At 49.1% G+C, this 24,983-nt stretch overlaps 1 protein-coding gene across 1 annotated transcript; it reads left to right on the top strand.

The window, feature by feature from the left end:
* The first annotated feature begins 831 nt into the window (after nt 1–831).
* LOC146237659 (axin-2-like) lies at nt 832–18,409 on the top strand. The gene is made up of 11 exons (XM_084685103.1): nt 832–1,032; nt 2,027–2,965; nt 6,188–6,328; nt 9,316–9,418; nt 11,403–11,543; nt 12,353–12,765; nt 12,929–13,099; nt 13,376–13,615; nt 13,969–14,070; nt 14,820–14,951; nt 17,914–18,409. The coding sequence occupies exons 2-11, from the start codon at nt 2,139–2,141 to the stop codon at nt 18,038–18,040; spliced, it is 2,397 nt and encodes a 798-aa protein (XP_084541229.1). The 5' UTR covers nt 832–1,032; nt 2,027–2,138; the 3' UTR covers nt 18,041–18,409.
* Nucleotides 18,410–24,983: the final 6,574 nt, after the last annotated feature.

The raw sequence follows: 24,983 nt of genomic DNA, 5'->3' as shown, positions 1-24,983 counted from the left end.
AAAACCTTTACACAGCCCTCTAAATACTGCCGACTATTGTTCAATGTATCGTTTTAGGGTCTATTCGCTGTCTGAATAAAGCAGTCGATGTGACACTATTCATGTTAGCTGGTTTTAGCTTTTTGAAATCGCAAAGAAGAGTAGTTGTTTTTTATCTATCTTCCGGGACCAGGCCGGCGGTTCTTTACTTTGATGTCCACAGTTAAACCCTCAACCCAGTTCGTTTTGAAATAGCCTAGAGGATATCTGCCGCCTGCGTCGACTACTTGAAACAGTACCTGAGTATGGAGGAAACGCGTTTTCTTGTTAAGGTTATACAAAATAAAAATCCCCCTCGTTCCTGATATAAACATTACAACGGAAAAGAACTCTGGCGATATTTGTCTTTACTGGAATACTTTTGGGACTGTTTGTGTCTTTACGCACTGTTTATAATCGAAGGAAGACATTCTAACGTGCATCGATGGTAAGTTGTAAGAATGCTGCTCTGCAGCCTTAACCAATACCCCCTCTCTCGGTTGCTTTGATGTGTTGCTGCAATGCTTTGAAGTTGAGAAATGTAGGCTACATGTCTCGATTGTGGGCGAGAAAATACGGTAAAATAGATAAAGAATAGGCTATAGGTGAGCAATTGAGTTTGTGCGTTTATAGTTTATAAGCAAACGTGGAGATAGAATAGTTTGTTGGTTGGGGATGTAGTAATCGTATTCTTTGAAGAAGGAAAAAGTGGGATGTAGGCTATACCCCCTCCTCCTCGAAATTTTGACACCCCCCTCTGATCTACATAGGAACACTGCCTGCTCTTTCTGGGGCCAGTTGTTGAATGGGACAGGGCACATTAGACCAATCTCTTACTTGGAAGGAAACACATGTGGTTTAGTGCATAGTCAACAGTCCGACATCTCACATTCCCGTTTGTCGGATTACTATTGCATTCGAGTTTGACTGGATATACTCTTTTAAAGAAGACGCATGTAACTGGAGTATCTTCCATCTCACTTTTGGGCTCTACTCGGATTTCGTTTTACAATGGTATGTGGTGCAGTGTGATCTTTTTGCACAAGACATGTTGCCCAGTTTAGGAACAGATTTGATCCAAGTGCAGTTTGATACATTGTTGCAAGGTAAAGTACAATAACCTGTAGTGTTTTCAAATATTGCCTACTTAATTACAGTCACGCTACGGCGCAAAACGCGTTACAGCTATGGTACCTTGTAGAACTGTAGGAATTGAGATCGCTGAAGAACTTGTTCTGCTTATCTAATGCCTCACTAGCCAGCTAGATTGTACATAAGTGCTCATTTGGACATTTAAGAGTAACTTTTGAGTGAACATTAGTCGAGAGAAGTGTTTGATAGTCGTGTCTTGTTCCACAGGCACATTGCCTTGTGCTCTGTAGCCAGTCTGAGCGGCGTGCTATAGCCGACATGTGAGCTGAAATCTAGATGGTTAACTGTGCCAATGATTAAAGGAATATCGATCGCGAACACTGTACGATTGAGCGCTTCGCTTTCCCCCGGGGGCTTTTATACACAATACAAAAGCCAACGTTATGCCATTGTTGCGCATCTGATATATATTTTTTTTACCTCTCTAGCTTGGTTGGCTGCGTGCATCCCCGGGTTTTTGAGTCAAGTGGTAGGTTACGAGAGAAACGAGTCTTTATGCATGATGCCGATGGGATCCTACCGTTTCGAAAAATATATTACATTTTATTTGAAATAATGGCTACGACAAAGGATCACATAGAAACACATTAATGGTCTTTTAGCCACGCTTTAGGGGATATATTTGTGTCTGTATGAAACGATTCGTCAAAAGGTTCTGATGTGACAGATCAATGCGCATTGTGAATTAGGTTCAGTTGATCTCTCATTTAGATAATAAACAGATAACGGAATTAAAAAGGCTTTCATATTTTCTTTCTCTGGGAAACGGACAGGGTTTGAAAGGACTATTTACTTCATGTCTACCTTTGAAGTTGGCAGGATCTGGCTTTGATTAGATCAATACTTTCTGTTTCAGAGTGAAGAGAAGCTGAGAAGCTCCCCCGCTGATTTGAGAGAGTGAGAAGGATCACATTCAAGCTCAGTGTAGGCACAACGGCAACACACACACGGCAACCGGAGCTGGAGCCATGAGCTGGGCGCTTACGGACCATATCAGCAGTAGCTTCAGAGAAGACGCACCTCGTCCTCCGGTACCGGGGGAGGAGGGAGAGGCGTCATGCCACAATCCCAGCAAGCCAGCCAAAATGACAACCCAAATCAAGGCTAAAGTTGTCACCACTGCGTCTCCCGGTTCCACACCGAGGAGGAACGAGGATGGACTTGGAGAACCTGAGGGGAGCGCGTCTCCGGACTCGCCCCTTGCCCGGTGGACGAAGTCTTTGCATTTTCTACTAGGTGACCAAGACGGTGCTCTTCTTTTCAGGACCTTTTTGGAGCGGGAGAAATGCGTGGACACTTTGGACTTCTGGTTTGCCTGCAATGGCTTCAGGCAAATGGACTTAAAGGATACCAAAACGCTACGAGTTGCCAAAGTTATTTTCAAACGGTACATAGAAAACAACAGCATTGTTTCCAAGCAATTGAAACCTGCTACGAAGACTTTCATAAGGGATAGTATTAAGAAACAACTTATAGACTCTGCGATGTTTGACCAAGCACAAACGGAAATTCAGTCAACCATGGAAGAGAACGCGTACCAGATGTTTTTAACTTCTGACATATACCTCGAATACGTGCGCACCGGTTGCGAGAACGCAGCGTATGTGAACCATAGCGGTCTCGGGAGTCTGAAGTTGATGTGTGGATATCTTCCACCTCTTATTGAAGAAGAAGAGTGGAGTTGTAGTGACCTGAAGGCGAAAACATTGGCATCTGTTGTTGGACTATCGGCGAAAGCGTTGAGGGCCACTGCTACCATCCGGACAGCGGCGGAAGTGCTGGAAAATGGGTACAGGTAAGACATGTAATTTATAATACATTTCTCTCTCATTTAATATGAGTTTTGAGATATTAATTGCACAACATGAACGGCATGTGCTTGCTACCGTATTGATCGTGCATGGATAATTTTGATATTATTATCATTTTTTTTATTTTTATGTTTTGGTGTGTGTGTGTTTGTGTGTGTGTGTGTGTGTGTGGGGGGGGGGGGGTACATGCATTTTTGCCTGAAGCCTAATTTAAGAAATTGGCACTACCTGCTAAAAAGTGGTACAAATATAAAAACGCCCCTCTTTGCCATAGAGTTACTTCACAGATTACTCTGTGAGATAAAGGAGCTTCATCAAAGGGAAACATATCTCTTATATATTTGTCCCCTCTCTCTGCCTTGCAGTTAGTTGGGGAGGGGGGGTGTAGAGGGTAGAAGAAGGGAAGGGTGAGGGGGGTGCAAAACATCAATGGATGTGGTCCTTCCTTTTAAGTAAATGCTGTCTCGAAGGCAGCCCTCTGCTGGTTTGCTCAAGTTTCCTGTGCTTTGAAACTCTTCCTCCGGTACAGGCATAGATTCAGACACCAAGTTTGACTGCTGCTGTAACTTGAAACATTGTCGTACTATTGTTCCAAAAAGTTTCTGCCACATTTCTCTCTCTCTCTCTTTTGTTGTTGTTGTTGCATCCTGCTTGTATTATATTAAGCATTTAAATTCTAGCCAGTCTCAAAGAAACACACACGTACGCGCAACACTAAGCCAAGGGGAGATATTTGCCTCTTGGTCGGAGATGAAAGAAAAAGCGTCTCTGGAAAGCATTTGGGCTTATTTCTTAAGATCTCGTCCCACGTATTGTCCAGCAGCTGCAAACTCTTCAGTTCAGGGAACCATCTCAAAGTGTGGATTTTATGTATGAGTTTGCATCAAAGAGCAGTTACTGAGCTTTTCACCAAAATACTTCCTGGTGTTGTTCATACAATAAAAAAGACCACATCTGGACACAATTACCACAGAGCTCTCAGAAAAGTTCTCGTTTTGTTAGAAAACACAGATTCTTTGGGGGGAAAAGGAAACATGCGTTTCCCTGTCAAACAAATCAGCATTGTTTTTCAAAGCAGGGTTGGGAGACATGAGCGCGTCTACAATAGGAATACTTCAATTAACACTGAGTTTGATGCGTGCTCTGAGTCCGTTGTTACATGGAACTAGTTAACTCCGTTTAGCCCACACAGTTAATGCCCACTAGACAGCGTGGCTAACCATTTTGAAGCAAGATGATGGTCATTTCTGAGGCTGCAGTCAGTGTTGCCGTGGCGGTCAGGATGTTCTGAAGGGGCTATGTTGAGTTTGAAACTGGAAGGCACTCGGGATTGTTGACATGAGGGCATCTCTTCAGCTTCCTGGTGTGTTCCCGACATTCTTGTGTTTCACCAAAGAAAGGGAGAACCCCCTCCTCTCCCCTCTCCACACTCCTCCTTCCCCCCCTCCCTCTCTCCCACTCTCCCCCTCCCTCTCTCCCACTCTCCCCCTCCCTCTCTCCCACTCTCCCCCTCCCTCTCCCACTCTCCCCCTCCCTCTCTCCCACTCTCCCCCTCCCTCTCTCCCACTCTCCCCCTCCCTCTCCCCCACTCTCCCCCTCCCTCTCTCCCACTCTCCCCCTCCCTCTCCCCCATGCCCCCTCGACCATCTCTGTAGGTCAACGAATTTCCATCTGAAACATGTGGAACTAATTTTGCCACTGCTCGGATGCTCTGATTCTCTTTTTTTCTTCTCTTTTTTTCCTCTGAAATGTTTGCCCCTCTCTTCAAAACTGATAAAGAGAAATCAACAACAGCACATCACCAGCTCTGTTTGCCCCCCAAAGCCCCCCTTCCAATCCTTTTTTTGTTTTTGTTTTTTTTGCTTGTGATTTTTTTTTTCCTCCCTTCCACTGAACACTTTTATCTCTCCTTTTTGAAAAATCCCTCTGACAGAGACTAAGCATTCTTTGGAGTGGGAGAGGAGGGAAAGGGAAGACAGGAAGGAGAGAGAAGCTCATGAAAGAAAAGAGAAAGGGGGGGGGGGTAGGAGTGGAGAGCCCAGCTGTGCTAAGTACCTGACTCTTTGCGCGAACCTTCCAAAGGTCAGGTTTGAGCTTGGGGCCTACGGCTTTAGTCATGCTGGGGTTCTCAACATAGCACTCCCGGCAGTAGGCATTCTCATAAAGAAAGAGGCCCTCCTTCCCCTTTTTTTTCTCTCTCTCTGTCTCTGTCTCTGTCTCTCTCTCTCTCTCTCTCTCTCTCTCTCTCTCTCTCTCTCTCTCTCTCTCTCTGTATCTCTCTCTCTCTGTGTCTCTCTGTGTCTCTCTCTCTCTCTCTGTGTCTCTCTCTCTCTCTCTCTCTCTCTCTGTGTCTCTCTCTCCCAGCTTTAAGCTCAAGTTCCCCCCTCCCCTTCTTTCCCCCCTTCCTCCTTGTCCACCCCCTTCACTAGTGGAACAGGAATGCAACACAGCAGGAGAGAGTAGAAAGAGAGAGGGAGAGACTTTAGAAAAGATGGGAGGGGGGGGGGGGCAGTTGTTGTAAGGGGGAGGGTGCAAGGAGGAGCCCCAGACTTGAAGAGAGAAGACATGAGAGTAAAGGAGGGAGAGAGAGGCGAGGGAGTGGGGGGGGGGGGGTAAAACACTCCCAAGGAAAGGGGAGGAAGAGGGAGAGAGAGAGATTCAGAGTGGAAAAGTGCGGGAGTAGGGGCCTTGCCCAAACAAAAGGGTGGAGAGATAGCAGGAGAGAAAAACGAGAGAGAGAGGGGAAGTGCTGTTGTTCATTCACATACAGCTGGGCTGCTCACTTCACTCCCTCCCTCGCCCCTCCGGTCCCCCCTGCGCGATGGGGGAGGGGACCTGAAAGCGAGAGGGAGAGAGAAAAAAGAAACGCCACAGCCCCTCAGATTCTGTTGTCACATTCCTGAGGCCCCAAAGTCTCAGGAAAGAGACTCTAATTACAAAAATCTGTCGAAACTCTAAAAGTTTAAAAAGTTCAGAACAAACTCCAAATTCCTACTTTTTGCTTCCAAAACAAAGACATCTTACGAAATGTGGACTCGAGTACACCCGTTTTTCCATAGCAGCACAGTTTGGCCAACATTGGTCCATCAGCGCTGCGAAACGTTCACACATTTGATTCACAGAAAGACCTGTTGTTGTTTAGTTTTTTTGGGAAGGTGGAGAAAAAGAGATACAACTCTAAAACCCTTCCGGTTGTTTCTCTGCAGGTCACACCGACGGGGAGACCCTGCCAGTCCCTACCTCGTCAACTCCGGCTACGTGTTCGCTCCCGTCACCAGTGCCAACGACAGCGAGATCTCCAGCGACGCCATGACGGACGACTCCATGTCCATGACAGACAGCAGTGTGTAAGTGCTCCAAACCGCAGCAGCCTCAGCAGTCGAGATTCCTTCTGAGTCTGCACCTGGAATGGATATGAACTTCGAAGGGGTTCCATTCGGCTGACCCAAACAGAAACCCGACACAAGAAACTTAGACACAGATAGTAGAAGTTCCACACTGTCCAAAGCATGAGGATCATCAGGGTTATCATTCAGTAAACACCTTTCAAGTGGAGAAAAAATAAAAATAAAATTAGCAAAGAGGTTCTAAAGAGTTCAAGTAGGCTATGACATGTTGTTGTAACGTAGAGGGAACAGAGGTGTTGTAGTTATCTTCTCTGATTGACTTCAGGTAATTCTATTAATGTGTAGTCGCTAGGGCCCCAAGGAGATAACTCTGGGAAAGTCATTATGTCGAAAGACCTTTTGAAGTCTATTCTGATGTGTTACAGGCAAAAAAAAGGAACTTCTTGATGTGGGTGGGTGGGTGTTGCCTTGTTTCCCCTCAAAGTAGAAATGTATCTATCCCACCCACCCACCCTTCTGCCACAACAGACTTGTTTTCTTCGTCTTCACATTATCTAATCACCCTTTTCCTTTGAAGAGCTTGAGGGAGAGGGAGAGAAACGAGGGAGGGAGTTTGGAGAGTGAAGGGGGCAAGAGGGGGAGGGAGGTTTTGGGGAGGGTGGAAATAGCCATTCGGGCCTTAAGACAAACTCATTGAAAAATGTTGGCACCAAATGAAAGGAGGCTTACTCACATGGTGGGTCTGTTTCCTGCCACTGGCCTCTCCCCCCGCCATGCTGAGATCATGTGTCGGAGAGGCTTTCACGGGGGTTACTCATTTCTGGGACCTCAGGATAGGTCATGAGGGACTCCCACTGCCCCAGAGCATGGGTACCCCCTGAAAAATCAGTCGGCCCCCCCTCCCCCCACTTCCCTCCTGTCCCACTCCAACCAATAGCCAGAGCGGCGAGGCTTGGAGTGCAAGGGAGTGAGAACGTAAAGTGCATGGAGTATAAAGGGCTTAACTGAATCGCTTTCAGCCTATTGTTAGGTGAGGGGAGCTTAAGGGGATAAGAGGGTGGCTGGCTGCTTTGAAAATGACTTGCACAACTGAATGGGAGATCCCCATAAACTAAGGCACTGTGAAAGAGACCATGGCTGTTTTCACTCCTCCCCGGTCGCCACAAAAGGGGGGCTCGGCCATCACACGGTTTGGTCCAAGAAAGGGGAGGTTTGGGTTGATTAAAACAGCTGGATAGAGGAAGGCGGGGTGGGGGGTGAGAGGACTGAGAGATGTGAAGATGTTTGGAGTTGGTCTGGGTGCTGCTGCAGGGTAGATGGCTTGATACCTTCCTCCTGTCTAGTTGGTACTGCAGGTTTTTTTTTTGTGGGGGGAGCTGTTTCTTGGAGTGCCCTAAAGGGTTTGTGGCTTGTTATCTTCAGAGTGTAGTTTGGAAGGTATTGATTCCGACACCACACTCCACTTATTAGAAACCTGCTGAAGAGAGATGGCCGCTTGCATCTTGGATGTTTGTCTGGTCAGCCTCCACACTGGTTGCCACTGCGGTCAGACTCCAGGCGCAGTAACAAACACGGGAAGTTTTTGTAAAGGAAAGCAACACTGGACACAAAATCCGTCTTCGTTATTGAAAGCACTGCACGTTGCAAACCTAGACGATTACTTCTCTGTTAGTTCACACCAAGGTCTTTCACTACATGTCTGCTCATCCACTTCCTCTAGTGTCTCTCTCTCCCTCTGTCTCTCCCCCTCTTTATCCCACCCCTCACCGATTGTAATAAAGAACCCAGCGTCTTCCCTTCTCATTGGGGGGAACAATTTGATTAGTGCGCCCTTTTACAGCGGTTAAAAGGCAACACTGCAAATGTGAATCTCATTTACAGATAAAGAACAAGAGGAGGATTTGGGTTGGTTTGAAAAGGGGAGGGGGGGGGGCAGTCATCTGGAGGGGGGCAGGATTTTTTCTCTCTTTTTGCTTATATCTTATTTATGGATTTACTTGGACGCTGGGGAATGCTTCTGCGCCAACTTCAAACATTACCTTATCTTACAAACCAGCCTTTTGATGTTGCCGAGATCAGAGACTTGCAGCGGAGCGCTTGCCAAACGAAGATGGCAGCGGGTGCATATGTGCATGAGTGTGAGATTTCAAAGAGGCAGCGGAAAAACTAGCGTTTGGGCTAGGTCACACACTTCTGAGCAACCGAAAAGGCCAAGATAATTGGCCTGGCTTAAATGGCAGCTGACTGGAAAAGTAGTCTACTTACGAGAGAAGAGAAGGGATTGAGAATGAGAGAAAAAGAATGAGATTCTTCTCCTTCTCCTCCTCTCACCCCACCCCCAAATGAAATATTGGCCATAGACTGTACTTTTAGCAATATTGCTAGCTTTCGATTCTTAACACGTTCCAGTGAGAAAGATAAGAGGAGAAAACTGCCACAGACTCTACAAACTCAAACAGCTTCGCAAAGGTGCCATTTTGTAAACCGCCACTTCTGAATGTTGACAAAGGCTAATGTGAAATGACCAGTGGGACTCTCCTTTTGAACTCGGAGGCTGGGTGTTAAGCATATCTTTGCCATTGTCATGCCGTGTTTTGTTCGGTATGTTTTTGTTGCGGTGCCATCAAGGGCTCTCTGGCTCTTTGATTTGGCCATAATGTGGTCTGGGGGGGGGGGGCGCGTTGGGTTGATCACTTCAATGACAAGCGGCCGCCACAGGGTTCTATCCCCAAGAGTTAGCCTAACCTTCCAGCTGCTAATAATGCTAATGTGTTGTAACTACAGGGCTATGCAGGGTCAAAGGTCAAGTTATACCAAACTTAAACATAAACAGAGTTTAGCATAACTTTGTGTTAGCGTTTGCTAGCATTGACTTCCTTCCAGTTTTGCACAACTTTTTTTTTTCCTTTTATACCCTTTTTCTTATTTCTTATTTCTGTTTCTTTCTTCTTTTTTTTTATCGTCGTCTCCCTGTCTTTTCTCCACAGAGATGGAGTTCCTCCTTACAAGCTGGGCACCAAGAAGCGACTCCAGAGAGAGATGCATCGAAACGTTCAGATCAATGGGCAGGTCTCGCTACCCCATTTTCCTGTGAGTTCCCCTTCCCTCACTTCCTGTTAAGATGCCTTTGTGTCTTTTTTTAATCTCTCCCGACTCAAACTTTGTTATACTCGCGTGTGAAAAGCGAGACTACAACTGGGTTCCGTGGCCCCGTGGGGAAAGCTGTGTTTTTATTTCATTGTATTCCCCTCATCCCCCCCTTCCTTCAATGTGCATGTTATGACAGAATACTATATTTCTGTCAAACCTGCTCATTTTCATATAAAAGTCTGGGGTAAAATGAAAGACTCAATTTGCATACTACTTTTTGGGGTCTTCATACCCCTTAATGTCACCCCACACACACGCACACACAGCCCTGGTTGCTTCTGTAAAGCTGTCAGAAATGTTCTTGTGACATTCTTCCTCAGAAACATTGTTGAGGACAATATAACGTGATGGTGGTGGTGGTGGTGTGGAGGTTCAGGGTCAGCTATCCCCCAACCTTACTCACTCCCTAAAAGCAGTGATCGAACTACTCTAGCAGGGCTTTGATCACTGGGATGAATAGAACCCTGGCTGCATAGCTCCCCTCCATTGACAACTTCCAACTGTGACCCAACCCTTCACCCCCCCCCCCCCCCCTTCTTTGTGTCACCCTGGCATCCCTTCCCCCTTCCCCCACCCTCCACACATGAGTTCCTGGCTTAGAGGAGCTGCAGGTCATAATGGGCCTTGCTAAGCGTGGTACAGCATGGCCTGGATGAATGGTGTTGAATTGATACTGAATGGACATTGAAGGGCGGCGGGAGAGGGGGGGGGGGGGGTTCTGGACAGGAGGCAGGGCGGTAAAAGAAACCGATGATTTTGCCACAAACACTACGTGTATGTGTGTCAGAGAGAAAGGGGGAGATGTGTGTGTGTGTGTGTGTGTGTGGGGGGGGGGGGTGCAGTCAGTTGAACTTCCTTGTTGTCTGCTTCTTTCTTTTTCCTTCTCTCTCTCTCTCTCTCTCTCTCTTCCTTTCCCCCCACTTGTTTTCTTTTAATGCCTCCCTCCTGATTTGGAGATGGCTCTCTCTCCCATGATGCACCAGGGCCCCAGGCAGCGGGGGCTGGGAGCGCACGGCGGCGAGGCTCCTCCGCCAGCAGCCCCGCTCGCCTTTCTTCTCCCTCCCTTCATCGTCTCTACAAAGAGATGAGAGGAACAACAAAAAAGGGAGTCAAAATCAAGAAAGCCAGCGTGCCAGATAAAGAAAAAATAGGGAGGGAGATGGGAAGAGAGAGAGAGAGGCAGGGGGAAGAGAGGGGAAAGGAGGGATAATGTGACTACAGTACCTCAGTGGTGCCCTGCGTGCAGTCAGGAAAATAAATTACTACTTCCCCTCAGATCTCCCTGCTATTTGACTCCTCTATCCTCCTCTCCTCCCTCGCACACTCCCTCCACCAGTCCACCAGCGCACATCTCTCAATCTTTCCCCCCCACTTCTTTTTTTAATTTCACCCCCCCCACCCCACCCTGCCCCCCTTTTTTTCACCCTCTCTCATCTCTGTCGATATCTGGCTTTTATTCGAGGCCGAGATTTAAAGCCGCGTGTCCCCTCCCCACCCCTAGTGTGCGTTTGATGTTTGACAAGGGGCCCTTTGAAGTGGGCTGACTTCAGAGGCTGGCTGACTGGCTGGCTGGCTGGATGGCTGGCTGAGGGTGCAGGCGGGAGGCCTCGCCCTTCTGAGCGGGACCAACTGCTACCCACCCGCCGCCCCTCCGCGCGGCCCTGGCAGTGCCAAGGGCAGCGGGCGCGGGGGAAGGAGGGGCGGAGTGAGCTTAGGGGCAAGGGCATGGAATTAGGCCTCTGTCTGGGAGTAGCAAACTCTTTGAAACAAGCTTCCAAGTGGAGGATTAGGCCGGGGCGCGTTCAGTGGATGCCGAACCCCCCCCCCCCCCCCCCCCCCCCCCGGGTGTGGACACTAACGAAGGGCTGGAGTGGTGTTCTCAGAAGTGACCGTCCCCTTCTCGCTCGCTGTGTGCCCCCCACAGAGGACTCACAGGCTGCCCAAGGAGATGACCCCGGTGGAGCCCTCGGCCTTCGCCGCCCAGCTCATCTCCAGGCTGGAGAAGCTGAAGAGGGAGCAGGACACCATGAGCTCTCTGGAGGAGAGGCTGCAGCAGATCCAGGAGGTGAGCTCTCTCTCACACACACACACACACACACACACACACACACACACACACATACACACACACACACATACACACACACACACACACACACACACACATACACCTTTCACTCACCAACCCTGACTCCGAACACAGGTGACTTTGCTGACACTTTCTGGTGAAACAGTTAGTCCTTCAGGGAAGCTATGTGAGGAATTAGCATTATAGCAGCACAGAAGCTAATACGTTTGGAGAAGGTCTTGACAGAAAAGAGAGGAAGGAATTTAGAGGCCAGCCTCATTTCTCTTCTCTCTTTTTTTTTTTTTTTGGTCCCGGGAAGTTTCAAACTTATGTTTCTTGACACACTCAAAGCTCCTCAAACAGTTAGCGCTTAGTTAACTCTCCAGTGGTGAGGGGAAAGGGCTTCTCTCTGTGAGGCGCGCTGTGCATTCCAGATGAAGCACACCCAGGGCCTGTTAGAGAGGATAACAGAGCGAGCGCAGAGAGAGACCCAGATCAAGTCCTCCACAACTCGGAAGAGCTCTCACATCTTCCTGCTTTTTAGAAAGACCACGCATGTGTTTTTTTTTTTTTTCTTCAGTCAAACTTTGCAAGGTTTTTATGGATTGGGTGTTGTGAACTTGAAGAACGTTTTGTCCTTCGGTGGTGTGACGTTAAAACCGCAAGGTTACGTTTAAAGTCCCCCCCAAAATGTATTTTTGTCTGAAGCCTTACGAGACTGTAGAATGTGAATCATCCAATGAATGGGTGTCATCCAATAACAATTGTTCTTTTTTTATTGTTTGTGTGTGTGTGTGTGTGTGTAGGAGGATGAGAAGGAGGACAGCGACCTCCCCATCTCCACCCCCTTCCACCACCCTCTGCTCCCCCCTGGGGGCCCCTGCGAGGAAGACCCCCAGGCCATACTAGACGACCACCTATCCCGCGTCCTCAAGACCCCAGGCTGCCAGTCTCCCGGTGTGGCTCGCCACTCCCCACGCTCGCGATCCCCGGACCGGCCCGGCGCTCTCATCCCCTCCTTCCTTGGACCCTACCCCGGCGGCCCCAAGGGCATTCTGGGTAGCGGCGGCAGGCCGTCGACCAAGCACATCCACCACCACTACATCCACCATCATCACCCCGGGCCCAGGACCAAGGAGCAGATTGAGGCGGATGCTGCCCAGCGCGTGCAGTGCCTCTGCCCTCCAGGGGGCGCTGACTACTCCAACTTCTCCCCCGGGTACGGCCCATACGATTCCCGACGCAGACGCGCGCACGCACGCACGACCCCCAATTATGAGCTGTTCTGTACCCCTGTAAAACGATTCTGAGCCTTCATATCTTTGACCGAATCTTTTATAGAGCTAAGTCTAATCGGAATTCCCCCCGTTGTCTTCCAACAGGCGCTGCAGCACCCTGTCCAAGCGCTCCCCCAGGCTCGGGGAGGGGCTGAGCCCAGGCCACGGGGAGGGGCCCTCGACGCCCCACCTGACCCTGGACGTCAGCGACCGCTCCCAGAACGTCTGGCAGTGGATCCTGGAGAGCGAGCGGCAGGGCAAGCACAAGCCCCACAGGTGAGCGATCGGCCGTCACACAGTGACCCACTGAGGGGATCAACTACCCCCTGGGTCTGACCCGCCAGCAGGGGCTGGGATGTAGGGGAACTCCTAGTCAGAGCTTCCGTAGGGTAAGCTTGTGGGGAAGAACCTTCGGCTCCCAGGCACTGAGCAGCATTTGAAGTTCCCCATATGTATGCTTACCTGTCTCTCTCTCTCTCTCTCTCTCTCTCTCTCTCTCTCTCTCTCTCTCTCTCTCTCTCTCTCTCTCTCTCCTCCCCCTCCCCCAAGCAGCACGCAAGGCCTGAAGAAGCCCCAGCTCCTGGAGCCGGCCTCCAACATCCTCCCCAGCCGGACGCACTCCACCTGGGGCTGTGGAGGCCCGGGCAGCGGGGGTCACCTCCGCACCCACCACCCAGCACACCCCTTCATCCAGGACCCGGCCATGCCACCCCTGCCCCCGCCCAACACCCTGGCCCAGCTGGAGGAGGCCTGCCGGCGCTTGGAGGAGGTCTCCAAGCCGCCCAAACAGAGGTGAGGGCCATGGGACACACACACACACACACTCAGACACTCTCTCCGCGCACACACACACTCTCCACGCACACATACGCAAGCAGTCACATGAAGACGTTGCTTTGAACTATTGTGCGGTGACAAAAGTCGGTCACTTAACAGTGAAGCACAAACCCAGAAGTTGTTATAGGTACCATCTGCTTAACCGGTCGGCCTACTTTGACGGTCGAAGCCAGCGTCGTTTGAGATTGATTCCCCCAGCTGACACTCCTGTGTTTTTCTCACCTTGTGTTGTGAATGCTGATGTCCTCGTCTAACACCACTGTTTCTCCCTCTATCTCTCTCTTTTCCCCTCCCTCCTTCTTTGCCAGGCATTCAACGTCCAGCCTTCAAAGAGACAGGATTCATCCTGCTCCCCTCCCCAGTGGAAATGCAACCCTACCCTTACCCATCCCCGGACTTCAAACAGACGAGTATGTCCTCTCTCACTCTCTCTCTCTCTCTCTCTCTCTCTCTCTCTCTCTCTCTCTCTCTCTCTCTCTCTCTTGCCCTCTTTCTCTGCCCTCCCTTCTCTCTTCACCCTCTCTCTCTCTGTTTCTCTCATTCTCCACTCTAAAGGGACCACTATGAGTCAGCATGCCCGCTCCTTTGAACTCCTCTTCTCTCTCTTTTAATCATTTAAGATTAAAACGCGCTTAAGAGTAGTACTCAACCGCACACCCACACACACTCTCTCACACACACACACACACACACACACACACACCAAACAAAAACATACACAAGCCGGAGTTAACTAGCTCCCAGTGACTTCAGTATTATGTTGAACCCCCACCAGCCCTTGGTCCAGCCCTGGTGTGGTCGGTGGGTTTTGGGGCGGGTGTTTGATGTCAGGGCCGTAGTCACCTGACTGTCTGTTTTCGTTTTAATTGGCTGACCTTCAGTAGGCCAGCTGTCAGCGGGGTCCTCTGAAGAGTAGCCACACCACACTCACAAGTCAACCAGGAAGTGGGTGTGTTTGTGTGTCAGAGAGGCATGTTGTCCCATTTGTTCATCTCGGGGTAAACTGGGGTGAAAACACGCGTATTTACTATTCAAACTCAGACCGAACCAACTCTCTTCACATGTTCCCTTCCGTGTTTTAAAACGGGGGATGTACAGCAGTGTCGTGTGTGGTGCCACAGTCCCACGTTCTAACGTTCCTGCGCCTTGTGTTCTCCAGGCTCCTGGGCTGTGACCTGGTGGTCACCTACTTCTTCTGTGGTGAGGAGATCCCCTACCGCAGCATCATGAAGACCCACAGCCTCACCCTGGGACACTTCAAAGACCAGCTCAGCAAGAAAGGCAAATACAGGTAAACACACTCTTCGACGTCTCCCAGGGAAACGGCGCCACACACGGCCCCTTCACGGAAACACCTCACCTCACACCTCGCGCACATCCTTAGACAGGGGAGTCGCTAAGGCCGGAGAAAGAAGAGCCGGTTTGTTTGGTGGACGGACGTTTAACAGGGCTTTCGGATATGTCGATGCGTCTGTGTGGATTGTGGGTCGGGCGAGTTTTGAACGTGTGTTTGTCTGAACTGAGCGTGACGACTTGTGAGAGCGGTTGATCTTGGAGCCAGGGGTGGGCGAGCATAGCTGAGAGACAGAGAGAGAACGAGAGAGAGAGAGGCTGGGCCAGTCCACTGTCGAAAGAGGAAGAGGGGGATTTCTTTCTGTGCTGGAGAGATGTTTGGTCACATCTGGTATTGATTTCCATGGTAACGCAGTCTTAATAAGTATGGCTTTGAAGCCCGACTCTTTTATTTTGTGCACCAAGACTGGCACTATTTCGAGGCCCCCAAATTCCTGCTTTCAGAATTTCACGAGGAGCAATCGCGGGCATCTTTTTTTTTTAATGCGATGAATCACTCCTAACAATTCCTGTTGGAATAAATTCCCTGACTGAAGTTCACAGCGTCACCTGTGACTGGCAGAACTGATTTTGTGATATTGGTTTTGGCACAGTCTTCACAAGCTTCTGTGACGGACAGATCCTCCACCTTCACTGCAGGCTCCGACCCTACTTGGTCTGGTCTCCATCACAATGGAATACGACTCCCAACAAAATATACCCTGCGGTAACCCCAAGGCAAATTTAAAGCAACTACCTTTTGTCGGCCTTATGGTATGATTTTTGGTCTATTCCATGACATCAGCACGCCGGTCACAACATCACGGCTCCATCTGCTTGTTAGCGGAGAGAGAAGGAAGAAGAAGAGATGAGATCACAAACAACTCATCACTTCAGCCATCCCATCATTCCTGAACGAAAGGAGAGAGAGAGAAAAAAAGAGAGGGTCTGGGGGTGTTTCGATTTGAAGCGGCTGGCTTTAATGGCGCAGAATGTGTGGAGTTGGTTAATTTGGCCTATGGCTGCAGTACAGCAGAGAACAGTACGTCCACGCTCTGCCAGACACCATTGGTGCCAGATGTAGCAGGAAGAAAAATCGTGCCACATAAAACATGTTCCAATGGAAAGACTTCTCGACCTCCTCTCTCTCTCTTTCTCCCCCTGCACTCTCTCTCTCTCTCCTCCCCCTGCTCTTTCTCTACCTCTCTCTGTTTTGATCTCTCTCTCCTCCCTCTGCTCTTTCTCTACCTCTCTCTGTCTTGATCTCTCTCTCATCCCCCTGCTCTTTCTCCGCCTCTCTCTGTCTTGATCTCTCTCTCTCTCTGAGAAACAAAGTTATACCTTTTTGAACAGTTTTGTTACTGGGGAAATGCATCTTTTCTCCTCTGGGAAGTCCAGTTGCCGTGTAACGGGGGGAAAAAACCTCCCGCTTTCAGTTTGGCTAAGATCTGAGCCCCGCCCCCGCCCACCTCCGTCGTGCCCCTCGGACAACACCCCAGAGAACCACGTTGTGGCAGTTCCACTTGTTGAAATGGCATCATCAGATAAAAGCATAGCCACCCCTCCAATCAATCTCATCCACCCCCCACCCCCCCGAAGTTAACGACCCTGAAACCGGATCTGGGATCCTTGCAGCTGTGCGAGGCTCCCGCAACATCCACCCTCGGTTCGTCAGGCATCGCATTCTCGTCTAATTGCGGCTGACACGAGAAAAGGAAAAGCCTGTTTTTCTCTCTTCTTCCCCCCGTTTGCGCGACACGTGTTGTTTGCGGGAGTTAGCGTGGAGTTTGTCCGCGCAGAAAATAAAATAAATTAAAACAACGGGGGGGGGGGGGGGGGGGGTTGAATTCCTCAGCACACGCACACACATGGGCTGAACCAGGCATTTTTCCATTACAAAGCTTATCATTAAAGTTTCCCCGCTGGTCATTAGGAACTGGGTGGCTGGGTAGACTTCACAGATGTGAAACCAACCTGAGGACAGGAGGAGGGGGTGGGAAGCTAGTTAGGTGACCTTGTGACCACCCCACCTGGCGTATCGCCCTACAGACTCGACCTGTGTCCAGTCTATCCCACACCCCCTCATCCAGTCAGAGCGAGCAGAAAAGGCCTCCTCTCTCTTTGCCTCGCACTCTCTCAACCTCTGTTCTCTGCCGGGGAACTGGGAAGTGTGTGTGTCTGTGTTTTAATAGTGTGTGGCTGTGTGTATGTGTGTGGGTGTGTGTGTGTGTGTGTGCGCACACGTGTGTTCAAGCTACAGGCAGACTCTCAGGCACCTGAACCGTCAGCCCCAGTGACAGAAAGGCCCTTCATTTGACAGCAGGCCCCAATTAGAACCCTCCAAGACAAGAGGTGGGGAAGGAGGCAGAGCCCATTTCTAGAAAGAGAGGAGGGAGAAGGAGGGGGGGGTGACTTAAGACAGGCTTTAATTACCCCTTCAACTTTAATGAGACCTTCCAGGACAGATAGGCATCTGTAGAATGGCCGACAGTGGCGTTCCTCGGCGGGCCTGTCTCTAATACGTGGAGTTGTTCTTCAGGAGTGGTCCGGGGAGGGGCAATCACAGAGCTGGGGGCATGTGTGTAGTCATGCTTGGGCTCTTTGAAGTGTGAAGTCAAAGCAGCAGAGCTCCGCGCGGGACTAAGTCAGCTTTGTTTGGGAGAGGGGCGGGGCTCGCTGCGGCGTGCCTGTCCCGCGTGCGCGGGCGGGTGTGTCAGGGAGGGAGCGTGGGCACCTCCCCGAACCACTGGGGGAGGAGAGCTCGAAGGCGCCGTTCAAACACCGAATCATCGCGCGGTGTTCAACACCTCGCCATGTGACCCCCCCCCCCCCCCACACACACACACTGTGATGACCTCCTCACACACACACACACCAGACGCTCTCTAACCATGCTGTTCCCCTTGTGCGTCTCGTTCCAGGTACTACTTCAAAAAGGAGAGCGACGAGTTTGAGTGCGGGGCCGTGTTCGAGGAAGTGTGGGAGGACGCGGCGGTGTTGCCCATGTATGAGGGCAAGGTCCTGGGGAAGGTGGAGAGGATGGACTGATGCCACCACGTGTGCCCCCCCCCCCAGCCCAGCCCCCACCCTGCCCTGACCTACCCCCTACTGCCAACCAAATACCAACCACTTGGGCACAAAGCGTTTTTTTTCGAGGAAGCAGACTTTTTAAGTGACTAAATGGAGAAATGCTCCAGACTTTTTTCTGTCGTTGTTTTGTTTTTGTTTCTATTATTAAGCTAAACAGAGTTAATATATCCAGCACAATAGGAGCGATTTGAAGGAACACGAGCCAATGAAGTACGCCGAGCCCCAGAGGAAGTCCCGCCCTCCATGACTTTCTTAACCAATCAGCCTTAGAAAAACACAAGGGAACGTCACTACAGACTGAAAGCGAGTGAAGGCCTCTGGGCGAGACTCCGCCCCCCCCCCCCCCCCCCCTCCACCACCTCACCGAACCTCGCGTTTTTTTGTTGTTGAAAATTTGCGAATATAACCACTGAAGATGCAGAGGACTGTTTCCGAGGAAACGAGAGACTACAGCTGCATGACCATGTGGGCTCCTGACCAAGTGGACTCACTAGCAGAGTGAGGGGGGGGGGCTCCGAACACACGCCAGCGCCGGCTCCAGCTCTCCCCTTGTGCTATAGTCGTTACAAAAAGAAAAAAGACGCCTCTACGTGTGCATATACATACAAACATGCATATATGTATATATACATGTATTATATATATTGATGCTTTTTGTCATGAGCTGAAAGTTTTTATTGAGTATTTATTGAAAACAATTGTCCTTTAACTCCCCCCTCCCCCCCCCCCCCCCCCCCTCTTGTAACCACTCCCATGTCCAGCCAATGGGCAAGCTGCTTTGAGTATTGGGAGAATACTGTGGTGATTGAGTTTTTTTAGTATTTGCTTTTTTCCCTCCCAAACAGTATGACACTAGCTTATCTCCTCAGACCCCCCCCCCCCCCCATATTCCCCTAGGCCCGTATCCATGCCAACAACCTTATTCAACCAACTGAAGGTTCCGTCTCTAGTCTTTCGAGACGTCCTTCCGCCATTGTAATGCTCAATCCCAGTCTTAATATATGCTGCTGTTAATGTGTACTCCACTTAGACTGGCGGCCTCTCTCGTTCCCTCTCCACCTCCCTCTTTCTCTCTCCACCTTGTTCTCGTTCTCTCTCCACCTCCCTCTCGTTCTCTCTCCGGAGCTCGATCTTTGTTTAGTTGTGCCTTTGTTTGTGGACCAGGCATTTGCACGTGGGAACGAACTGGGGCCGAGGCCAACACGCAGAAGGAACCTGGAGCTCAAGTTGTGGTCAATAACCATCTAATAACGGAAGCATTTACAGCAAGCACACCAAAATAACCTTGCGCTAACGACAAGCTGCTCAAGCCAGGAAGCAGCGACTTAAGTCACCGCGTTAGAAGCTTCCGGATCCTTATTTATACTAAAGTACTAGGTTCAAGCAACGTTGCTCTGATAGCTTTGGAGTTTTGTAATTGATACCATTTTGTTAAATTAAAAAGAAATTGAAAATACATTTATCGGAAAAAGAGAGCTCATGTACACATTGTGATAATGCATTCTGAAGTAATGGATAGACGGACAGACACACTATTGCTAGTGTTTTATGAGTACAGCACCTGTGCCTACATGGAAGTCATACCATGTTCTACCCTGATTCAGGGTGTTTGAGATCCCTTGGTTTTCAGAAGGGCTTTATGTTGAAAAGATATTTTTATGCTTTTAATAATATCCTGTAATCATATTGTTTTTGTCTTGTTTTTAAACCCATGGCTTTTTTTTTGTTTTATGTAAACTGTAAATTATACATTATATACAGAGTTTCATTTAAAGATTTACATGGACCTATAATTATTGTAATTATTAAGAGATGTAGCCTTTATTAAAGTTTTATATTTTTCAAATGAAAACTTCTGCTTCCCTGCTGTTTGGTGTTGAATGACAATAAGAGCGGTAATATCTATAGCTGGTTATTTTAGGTGGCATGTTTATGATGTTTAGTAACATATCTCCATTGGAAACCACCATGTTCAATATATACTACATTCACACAGACATTTCTCTGGCACACTTGTCAAACTACACCATATCTATCCCACTATGGTGTTCCTAATTCTTTCCCTAGAAACAAGGTTACCGTTATACCTGTTGTGAGTCACCCATTGGAGGTCCTCATTGGTTTCCGTGATTGGCAGATCCCTATGGTTGGCTGCCACCTCACAGAGAGAAACCCAAAGGGGTTCTGGGACAATGAGCCTTCGGCTGAACCAAGTCATTATCACTTTACTCACTAGATTCTGACACAATTCTTACCTGCTGACTGCATTTCCTGGGGTGTGGGGGGCACGGGGGGGAGGGAACGATGACAGGACAACGTCCCTACCCGGCGACGACACTTGAAATATTCTCAACCTCTTCAAAGCTCCATAATACTCATCAGCTTCGTCAACATCTGCCACTGCTAAGCAATTTTGAAACCATTCAACGCATGTATCCTTTACTAAGTCTAATCGTTTTCAAGTCCATGACGTTTCAATCGTGAATGCGCTGAGGGTGGTATACATTGACCTATGAGGGGGCCGTTGTTCCCACTGCTCCTAAGAGCCCCCAGCTCCCCTTCAGTCCTAATAAGGGACATGATCGATCGGAACGTGGCCCTTGAGCCAATTGGCAGATTAGAGGGCACTGGGGACCTGCCCTCTCTCCTCCCGTCAACACCGACATCAAAGGAAGTACAAGGACACCCGGCGAGGAAAGCTTAGCTCCTTTTACCTCAATGGTCTGGCTTAAGCATGTAACGGAACATGGAACGGAATCTGAATGCAATATTAATTCAGTTGCTGTAGACTTGGAGAGAGAGATGCTGCGTGAAACACTGAGCGTTGCATTTTACAAAGCGTTTGACACGGAAACGAGCGTCCAACTCCAGAGAGTTGGGGCTCACCAAAAGTAACGTTTTTTGTTTCCTTACATTTAGTCATTTAGCAGACACTCTTTTACAGCAACATTGCCCCCAAGGCAAGTAGGTTGAAGTGCCTTGCTCATGGACACAACGTCATTTGCATGACCAGGAATTGAACCGGCAACCTTCTGATTAATATCCCGATTCCCTAACCGCTCAGCCATCTGAACACCCCTGTCCCACTGGAGAGATGCTCCTGCTCTGTCTCTTGTCCAATGTTAAGACAGACAACTTCCTGACGGAAGAAGCGCAGCTTCACCCCTCCGCGGACACTCGCCATCTTTGACGCGGAGAGGCACAATGAACAGAATCTCCAGGTGTCTGTTGACTGTGGGTTTGGCAGGTGTAACCCTCCAGCCGTCACCTCCGTGCCCCCTCCTCTCCTTATGGCTCTATTTTTATTACCTCTCGGGGGCTCCGGCTTTGAAGGGAAACCTATCCAGGAAAATTGCTGGCATTTTTCCCCTCCGAGGTGTTGATGGATGGACATTGACTGTCTCATTCCCCTCTTTGCCACCACAGGAGCCCTGTCGAGGCCCTCGCTCCTCACAATCTCTCTCTCTCTCTCTCTCTCTCTCTCTCTCTCTCTCTCTCTCTCTCTCTCTCCCTCTCTCTCACTCATTCCCTCTCTCTCTCTCTCCCTCTCTCTCTCTCACTCTCTCTCTCTCTCTCTCTCTCTCTCTCTTCCTCCCTCTCTCTATTGCTCTCTCTCTCTGTTCAAAAATAGGCGCTTTGGACAATTGGAAAACAAGCTAGTGCCCGGTTGGTGACAAGAGTGACTTCAGAGGACGTGGACGGGGTTGGCTTGCATTTCAGTGCAGCACCCGACATACGGCAACTTTCTTTTCCCGACGGCAACAGGTCGCATCTGTCCTATACATTGTGTTCTTCTCTCCCTCTGTGCTCGGAGAAGAAAGGAATCAAATGAGAAAACGTGGTTTTGCATTGATTTAATCGTCCGCGGTCGTCACCCCCCCCCCCCCCCCCCCCCCATCCACTCTCCCCCCCCTCCCCCCATCCCTCTCTCTGTCGCTTTCTCTAAACAGCAGCCATTCATTTCTCCTTGTGTTGTCGTAATTGGCATTTAGCATGGTCGGGGCTATTGTCAACATGCCTGTGTGAGACTGTTAAAGGAGGCTCGGCTGGCTCGCGAGCCATGCCTTGCTGCGGTCATTGTGCTGGTGGGGCCTTTGTAGATGTTTAGTGGGGGCCCTTTTTAATCGCCTTCTCATGCCACGCAGACTCACTTTGCATACTTAATTGCCAGGTAAAATCGTTTGCCGACAATCCATTTAATTATTTGATTGTACAGTAACCGTAAAGAACGAACCAAGGGGAGAGGGAGGGATTTAGAGGGAGAGTTTGTGTGTGTGTGTGTGAGAGAGAGAGAGAGAGAGAGAGAGGGGGGGGGAGGGGGGATCGAGAGAGAGCAGCAGGCAGCATAGAAAGCGAGGGTCCTGTTGCCAGAAGACACATCAAAGCCCTGCCTTGATGTTGATGTTGAATGGGCATTAATGGTTTCTGAAGGCAAGAGATTGCATGGAAAGAAAAAAAGAAAAAATTAAACCCCCTTCTCTGACAATCCCGCCAGCAATCTTGGTAAATGCATAAACATTGCAACCCTGTGCCAAGGAGGAGAGTGAGAGAGAAAGGAGAGAAAGACAGTGAAGACTGCTAGCTGTGTTCCTTCTATTTACAACAGCAATCTGGGAGAGAACGCGGAGGAGATGGAACTGTTACACACCAATCAGAAGCGGGGAGGATTCAGTAGCCATAGCAGCTTAAGGGACCAGGTTGAGTCTTTAGCGAGGACAATACCTCCATTATTATGATAAGTGCCCACAGATCCTCAATGACAACAGTCACAACCCTTTCCTGTGCTCAGGTCTCCATCCAAAAGACCACATGTTTTTCTGGGCACAGCCCCTAAGCTGAACTCACCTTTCGGACATTTCCAGCAACATTGGGACTCTCATCCAGCTACCGACCGGGCCCACACCTGCTTAACATCAGAGGACAGCCAGCTTTTGGGACGTAAACTCAGAAATCTGTTCATAGCCGCTATAACATAATGCAGATAGCGTTATATGAAATAATGAAAATGGTAATAAAAGTTATCGAGAGGCAGATTTGACCTCCTTTTCACTACTTTCACGCATTCTAGGGGTAGGAAAGTCTACTTTGAGTATTTATAGGTAAAGTTTATAAATGCCAAGAAATAACTCAGCCAGTGCCAGAGTGACATCACATTCGAGAGAATGTGCTGAAGGGCTCACAGATCACAGAGAGAGAGAGGGAGAGAGAGAGAGAGAGAGAGAGAGAGAGAGAGAGGGAGGGACAGACAGACAGACAGAGAGAGAGAGAGACGGAGGGACAGAGAGAGAGAGAGAGAGAGAGAGAGAGAGTGAGAGAGAGAGAGAGAGAGAGAGAGAGAGAGAGAGAGAGAGAGAGAGAGAGAGAGAGAAAAAAAGAAAGAAAGAAAGAAAGAAAGAGAATGTTTGTGTTTCTGTCTGTCTTTACCGTAGGTGTTTTAGTGTATCATAGGTGTGTATGTTTATCTTGCAGCCATGGATGTTTGCATGCACGTCCTTGTGTACATTTGCTTACGCACAGAATGGGCTTTGTCCAGTTAAAAAAACACATACAACGCCTGTCGAGACGACCACAAAAAAAGTCGGAGGAGGAGGAGAGTGTTCCGCAAGACGCCATCGTAACGATATATTTTTTGATTCAGTAGAGAGCTTAAGCGAGCGTCATGTCATAGCTTGCCGCTCTGGCCTCGGTCTAGCCTTGTGTTTCACAGTGTTTGCATCAGGGCCCCAGCATATGCGTGTGAACGGTCCAGGCTGTGGGCTTTAGGGAGAGCTTACCTCTGCATTGCATCCAAAAACAAGGTTATCCCTCTGGGTGGGTGGTGGGTGGTGGGGGGTAAGGAAAAGAGATCCTCTAGTACCTCTCTCTCTCTCTTCTCTTTGTTTGTATCGACTGATGATCTCCAGTTCTGTACATCGGTCTAACCTGTTTTCGGGTGTGGGGTAGGTATGCTGAGTAATCTTGCGTTGGGAGTGCTCACATGAAATGTTATGCACTTTGTTGTTTTTAATGAGTGGTCATAAGGACAAATCTTTTATCCAAAGCTTTGAGGAACACATTTGGTTAAGTGCATATACACGAGAGAAAATAGATTCACCTGTTTTCCTTTGGGGCTTTTGTTTGTTTCGCAGTAGCCCACAAAGAACCAAACAATTTGTTTAGCTAACATCGATATTGGGTCGTCGAGAGATGTTAGAAAATAATATCTAGCAAACCAGAGAGTCAGATGGCTGAGCGGTTAGGGAATCGGGCTAGTAATCAGAAGGTCGCTGGTTCGATTCCCGGCTGTGCAAAATGATGTTGTGTCTTTGGGCAAGGCACTTCACCCTACTTGCCTCGGGGGGAATGTCCCTGTACTTACTGTAAGTCGCTCAGGATAAGTGCGTCTGCTAAATATGTAAATGTAAATCCCCTCTGAAGTATTGTAAGGACTAGGAGTGACACCAGCCATGGCTTTGGGTTTAGGTGATCTCCCGAGCCAGACAACGCTGCCTCGGATTTGAACTCTTTTTTGACCACAGCATGTTTACAAAGACAATGACATGTCATACACACTGCTTTGAATCTAGACCAATCTCAACCCTCTCAGATGTGCTTCATGTTCGTTCGTGGGTTGTTTTCTTTGTTTGCCCCCTTGCCCACACAGAGACAGACGGATAGACTGTCTATTTTCACTTACTGCCCCCCGTGGAGATTTCTAACCTCCCACCATAGATGCCTGTGTTCCCTGGGTAAGATAGAGGCGTTTTGGGCTCAAAACCACCGTCAACAAGGGGAACAATTTGGCTAGCAGGCTCCATATTTACAGATGGGGGTGAACCACAGCTGTATTTAGCAGTGTTCCCTCTACAGTAAACACCACAGGACAGCAAGCCTCTCAGATCTGGGGAAGGAGACGGAGATA

This window comes from Hypomesus nipponensis, chromosome 21 (assembly GCF_054491055.1).
Source record: "Hypomesus nipponensis isolate SF chromosome 21, ASM5449105v1, whole genome shotgun sequence".
Taxonomy (NCBI): Eukaryota; Metazoa; Chordata; class Actinopteri; order Osmeriformes; family Osmeridae; genus Hypomesus; species Hypomesus nipponensis.
The sequence above is the reverse complement of the archived record's forward strand: the minus strand, read 5'-3'. Positions and strand labels throughout refer to the sequence as shown.

What these genes read in the sequence shown, in the direction of transcription:
- LOC146237659 (XM_084685103.1), top strand. Translation starts at nt 2,139, where the DNA reads ATGAGCTGGGCGCTTACGGACCATATCAGCAGTAGCTTCAGAGAAGAC. An exon ending in GGCTGCAGCAGATCCAGGAG is followed by an intron (nt 11,544 to 12,352) that starts GTGAGCTCTCTC and finishes GTGTGTGTGTAG; the next exon opens with GAGGATGAGAAGGAGGACAG. An exon ending in TACTCCAACTTCTCCCCCGG is followed by an intron (nt 12,766 to 12,928) that starts GTACGGCCCATA and finishes GTCTTCCAACAG; the next exon opens with GCGCTGCAGCACCCTGTCCA.